This window comes from Fulmarus glacialis, unplaced genomic scaffold (assembly GCF_000690835.1).
Source record: "Fulmarus glacialis isolate BGI_N327 unplaced genomic scaffold, ASM69083v1 scaffold22846, whole genome shotgun sequence".
Lineage (NCBI taxonomy): Eukaryota > Metazoa > Chordata > Aves > Procellariiformes > Procellariidae > Fulmarus > Fulmarus glacialis.
The window spans coordinates 33,805-39,175 of NW_009217796.1; the positions used below are offsets into that span (position 1 = coordinate 33,805).

At 48.4% G+C, this 5,371-nt stretch overlaps 1 protein-coding gene across 1 annotated transcript; it reads left to right on the forward strand.

The window, feature by feature from the left end:
* The first annotated feature begins 317 nt into the window (after positions 1–317).
* Positions 318–4,338, forward strand: NEIL2 (nei endonuclease VIII-like 2 (E. coli)). Its single transcript, XM_009579823.1, has 4 exons — positions 318–455; positions 1,527–1,858; positions 3,356–3,552; positions 4,022–4,338. The coding sequence occupies exons 1-4, from the start codon at positions 318–320 to the stop codon at positions 4,336–4,338; spliced, it is 984 nt and encodes a 327-aa protein (XP_009578118.1).
* Positions 4,339–5,371: the final 1,033 nt, after the last annotated feature.

Here is a 5,371-nt window from a genome sequence, read left to right on the forward strand (position 1 = left end):
GGGACTTCTGGAGATTCCCAGGCCAAATTCCTTCTTGTGGGGTGAAAACTACCATTAAAGCAGGTTGCTAAGGGCCTTATTTGATTGAATTATGGATATCCCCAAGGGTGGAAATTCCCCCACCTCCCTGGGCCTGAAAGGAACCTGTTTCTCTCCATGGACTTTGCCACAGGGACTTGAGGAGGAAAATGGGGGTGAGGAGATTGTGGTGAGCTCAGCCTCTGACTGGTTTTGTGTATTTCTGAGCTGCAACTTTCCTTCAAGTCTAGGGCACCAAGTGTGAGAAGGACCTGCTATTCTCTCAACAGCTGCTGGAGATGCCGGAGGGCCCATCGGTGAGGAAATTCCAGCTGCTGACCTCCCCTTTTGTGGGACAAGTGGTGGCCAAGGTGGGGGGAAGCAGCCGGAAGATCAATGTGAATGACCTGAATGCCCTGAGGCTCCAGGACTCCCAGGTGAGCTGTACTAAAGATGAACTTATTGGTCCATGACAAGTCAGATGCAGGACAATGGTGGTTTGCCTCAGGGTCACAGAAGGTGCATAACCTGAGAACGACACCAAGCTTGTGTTTGAGGAAGACCATTGGCTTTGTTTATAGCCACAAAACAGGTGCATGTGGCCAAAGAGATGTGAATGCCCATTTTGGATTACTGCTCTGTGTTGCAAAGTTTGGGGTCAAGGTTACTGTGAGGAGAGGCTGCTGTAGTGATGTGGCTAGACACGGAGATGCCCAGAACTATTTGCAGTTTTGGTCAGTCATGCTAATGCACTGGTTCTGTGCCTCTCAAGGGATGAGGAGTTGGTATTGGTGTGGGTTGTCTGTAGAAGACGAGAGTTGATTTCTTCAGTATGTGGATGTCGGAAGCAGCAGCCTTGTTTCCCTCAGCTGTGAACTTGCACAGTTGCTTCCCTTATACCAGAGGGTAGGGTTTCACCTGGCTAGGTTGAAATGTCTATGCTGTGCGCACTTGTGAGATAGTCACAGTGGGTCAGTTCTGCTGGGAGTTTCACTTGCCTGACCTTCAGATGATGATTTGGACTTGACTGACCAAATGCTAGTGCAGCCTCACCTCTGATTACATGATAGACTCAGCTGGGCACAAAGATGTGAGCTGCTCAGCAGTCATTTGTGGCTAGCCTGTGGCTTCAGAGCCACCCTTGAGTTAGGTCACCCTAGCATGAGACACTTGAGGCCAGCACAAAGTGGGGAGGTGAATGAGAAGCAGTGATGACAGACTTTGAAACCCTGAGTGTCTGTCCTGGAATGTCTCTTTGGCCTGACAGGAGCCTCTGGGAGGGCTTCACACTGGAGTGGCATCTGAACACCATGTGCTTCATGTAGACAAGGAAGGGATGCTGAGAGGATGATTGCAGCTCTGATGGGAATGGCTCAGATGCTAATGAATCCTGTGTTCAGGGTGGGGTGATGAGCCTTCTATCTAAACAAGGTTGTAGAAAATAGTCACTTGTATGGAAACAGCCAGAGGTTTTGTGGATCCTCAGTACATCCCAGCTTTTTTCTCAGGTTCATGGGAAGAACTTGTACCTAGCATTTGTAGCAGCTGAAGGTCCCTTAGGACCAACTGCAGAAGAGACAGTGCTGCAAAGAGAGGCTGCTAGTGGGGCAAGTTCTCCTGCCCAGGGAGGGCAAGAACAGGTTCGTGCTCCACAGACACATCCCCAGGAGGAGGAGCTGCAGGAATTTCCGCACTCAAGATCTGAACCTCCAGATGCAGCAGAGGGTCCGGAAAACTGGCTGCACTTCCACTTCGGCTTGTTTGGCAGCGTTCGGGCAAATGAGTTCTCAAGAGCAAACAAAGCCAATAAAAGGGGGGACTGGAAAGACCCTATACCCAGGTATTTGGTGGAGTCCTTGCAAAATGCTTTCTCCCCGCCTCTCATTCTGGAGAGGCACTCTTCTGTCTCAAACTAAATTTGTGTGGGAATGCTCTTAGACTTGTTTTTTTTCTCTGCTAATTCTTAAGATAAGTAGGCATGAGGGATGGCATGAGTGGGTGTGGGGTGTGTTCAACCAGGGAATCCACAGTAGACTGTCATCTGGGTATTCCTATGTTGAGGTCTCCCAAAAGTATCAGTTGGTCATGGTTTTCCTTGGACATACCTTATCTTAGTACTGCATGTTCTTCTACCCTTCATAAGAAATTGGGTTTTCTGCCCTTTGTTGCCGCCTTCCTCCTCCCAGCCACATCCTCTCTAATGCTTTCCTTTTTCTGCTGTCTCTGTGTGTTTTATCTTCTTTGTTTTAAGTGATCAGAGAACTAAGTGATTGCACTTGTGGGATGCACGTTGCCTGCCAGCCTGGGGATCATAGCACCAGCTCAGTTAAAATTTTTATTCAAAGAAAGAACTATTAGGATGCCAGACTGAATCATGCCCTGAAAATGCCAGTTTCTCCCAATTGCATGTTTAAAAAAAGCCTTGGATAAATAGCACACATCTAGGGCAGCTGGAATCACTGGTTGGAGTGATGCTGTTAAAGGCAGCCGTGCATTGAAAACACAGGCGTCCTAAGTTCCACTGGAAGGGTACTGAACAAGGAAGGGATAAATACTGGAAGTTAGTGTGGACTCTGCTCTTGCGAGCTGTTTAACCTGAGTGGCTAATAATGTACAACGAGAGTTCCTGGCACCTGTGTATGTGGTGTATTTGTTAGGGAGGCACTCCCCGCTCCCCCATCCTGCAATCTTTTGAAGGATTGCTTTATTTCTACACCAATAATTTCAAACATAGTCAGTTTTGTGTGCTACTTTGGGCATCAGTTTCCCTGACTATGGACCCTACTGCTGGAGCCCTTGGTCATCTGGCTTGCCTGCTGGGGAGAGCTAAGATGCTGATACATCTCTCTGCCTGCTGCTGTCTCTTGGTTAGGGACCACGGGGCAGCAGAAAGAACAATTGTCCACAAGTTGTGCAGGTTCACAACCAAGTCTCTTGGCTGAAATCATTAAAGAGGCTACCTTGCATTAAGATGGTGGCCTGGTGTGTTGGAGTGCCTGCCGTGACCCTGTGCACACAAGCACGTGCAGTGGTAAGCTGCAGGGAAGGGATAGCTGGACTAGGTTACAGGGTTGGGGGACTGGAACTTCAAGATGTCTCCCTGGCTCTCATGAGAATGAGTAGGCATGTCCTTTCCATGGGCTCACTCTGTGCTTCTCCTGAAGCTTATCTCATGTACAGGCTCTTTCCTCACCATCCAGTGTTTTTTCACACCATTGCTATGCTGCTGTCTTTCTGCTCTTTCCTTTCTGTGCAAGTCTCTTCAGCCAGAGCAGAACATAACAAGTGGTTCAGGGATGTTTCTGGCGAGAGACTTTAACTTCTCTGCTTCTCCCAGGCTGGTTCTGCACTTTGAGAGCGGAGGCTTCCTTGTTTTCTACAACTGCCGAATGTACTGGTGCTCATCTCCAAGGGCTGATCCTGCTTCTGACATCCTGTCTGTGGAGTTCCACCGCGGCCGGGCGTTGGATGCCCTCTGCACACCTGATCCCATCTGCTACACTCTCTTAGACCAAAGATATTTTTCAGGACTGGGTGAGTTTGGGGCTATAGCAGCAGAGCAAGAAATGGATGAAGGTGGGTGGGATGTCTACAGATCCAGAGCTGCATGTCTGAGCCTTTTATCCCTTAGCCTTAAGGATTCTGGTCGATCCAGCTGAGGGTACGTTGTCATCTTGCTGAGGACAAGGCTTGCAGTCTGTAGCCACAGGCTTCAGATGTTTGAGCGCACCACGTGAGCACAGTGAACTGTCTTTGTGTGTGTGACTATGGATTGGCTGGTACTTGTGGAATAAAGGAAGGTCTGCTTCAGGGGTAGTGGGAAGAGATAATCTTCCAGTCCAATCCCAGCTGCAAGTCTACTCCTTGTATGCCACTTCTCATACAGGGAATGGTGTTGCTAGCTGTGATCCTTGAGGCAGAAGTCACAGTGATTGGAGCTGTAGGTCTGCATCGTCTTGATAAGAAATATCCTTATTGTCTCCTTATTTCTGACCCTTTCCAGGGAACATCATTAAGAATGAGATCTTGTACCTGGCCAAGATCCATCCGTTAACACAAGGTTCTGTCTTGGCTCTCTCGGATCTGGAGCGTCTGCTTGACTATGCCATTCAGTTCAGCTCTGCCTGGCTGCACAGCAAGCTGCATGGCAAAGGGCTGCACCCTCAGATCTACCAGAAGGAGCAGTGTCCCCTCGGGCATGCAGTGATGAAGGGAACCCTTGGACCCTCAGGTGGCTTTAAGAGACTTACATGGTGGTGTCCTCAGTGCCAGCCTGCAGTGCTGTCAGGGCATGGGGATCCTTCCCCAGTCACCGAGTGACCTGGCTTTCTGTGTTCCTCCTTTTCTGGAGGGTGTCTGGGTGGTCTCTGAACCATGCTCTCAGTTGTCCCGAGAAGGACTTCATGGTTTCTTTGAGGCTGTTGAGTTTGCTCCTTAGGGACAGTGAATTGGCAGAGTTAAGTGCTCAGTGGAGGTTACAGGAGTCACTGAAGTACTGTGTGTCTCCGGATGCGAAAAGGAAAGTGGTTGTAAATGTCTATCTTTTTTTTGTCACAGTGAACAGCATAAATAGTTTGACCAGTTCTGAGGTGTCTTGGTCCCCCTGTTCAGGCTACGGTGAATAAAAGCATAGGGTGTTGAGCAGGTGATTACTGTGGTCTCAAGTGACCCTGTCCCTTGTCCCTGCAATTGGGTGCAATGGCTTATGGTGGAGTTAGCAGAAAGGAGTGTATCCCTCTGCCTGAACAGCTTGATTAATTCAATATTAGATAACCCTGCCTCTGCTTGTAGCTGAATACCTGTGTGGTTAAAAGTGAGTGGCTGTTCCCTCTGTCAGCCCTTACAGGAACAGCTGCCTCCTTCCAAGGATTGAAAATAAACTTCAGCAGGCCTTGGTGGAGCTTGTCTCTGCCTGCCTGTCGTGGTGTCTGCCCCCGCAGGTTTCAGTTTTGTGGCAAACTGCCATTTCCAGATCTCAGTTTTTTTTAAAAAAGAAAAAAAGAAAAAAAAAAATTAAAAATACTATGTTTGTGACAGGAATTGCATAAAACTCATGATCTGCATGGTAATTGAAAACAGAAATGTTTGGAAATAGAGGTGATGTGGTCCCTCCTTTGAGCTGTGTGCCTATGCGGTAGGCAGAAGCTGTTGCTGTCCTGACTCCCTGGATCTGGGTTTACTTTAACAAGATTGTTGACTTGAGTGAAAAATAAAAACTGGAGGTAAAATTGGTGATGTTCAGCTTAAGTTCAGTGTGTCTTTTCTGGTAGTTTCTTGGTTATAAAACTGAGGTGTAGAGGGAATCTCCAGCATTTGGTGCTGCCCTTCCTCAGCTGTAGGGGTGGCTCAGCAG

Bases quoted from the DNA above. Each gene is read 5' to 3' on its own strand.
- NEIL2 (XM_009579823.1), top strand. From the start codon at position 318: ATGCCGGAGGGCCCATCGGTGAGGAAATTCCAGCTGCTGACCTCCCCT. The intron at 456-1,526 runs GTGAGCTGTACT...CTTTTTTCTCAG, and splicing joins TGAGGCTCCAGGACTCCCAG to GTTCATGGGAAGAACTTGTA. The intron at 1,859-3,355 runs GTATTTGGTGGA...TGCTTCTCCCAG, and splicing joins TGGAAAGACCCTATACCCAG to GCTGGTTCTGCACTTTGAGA.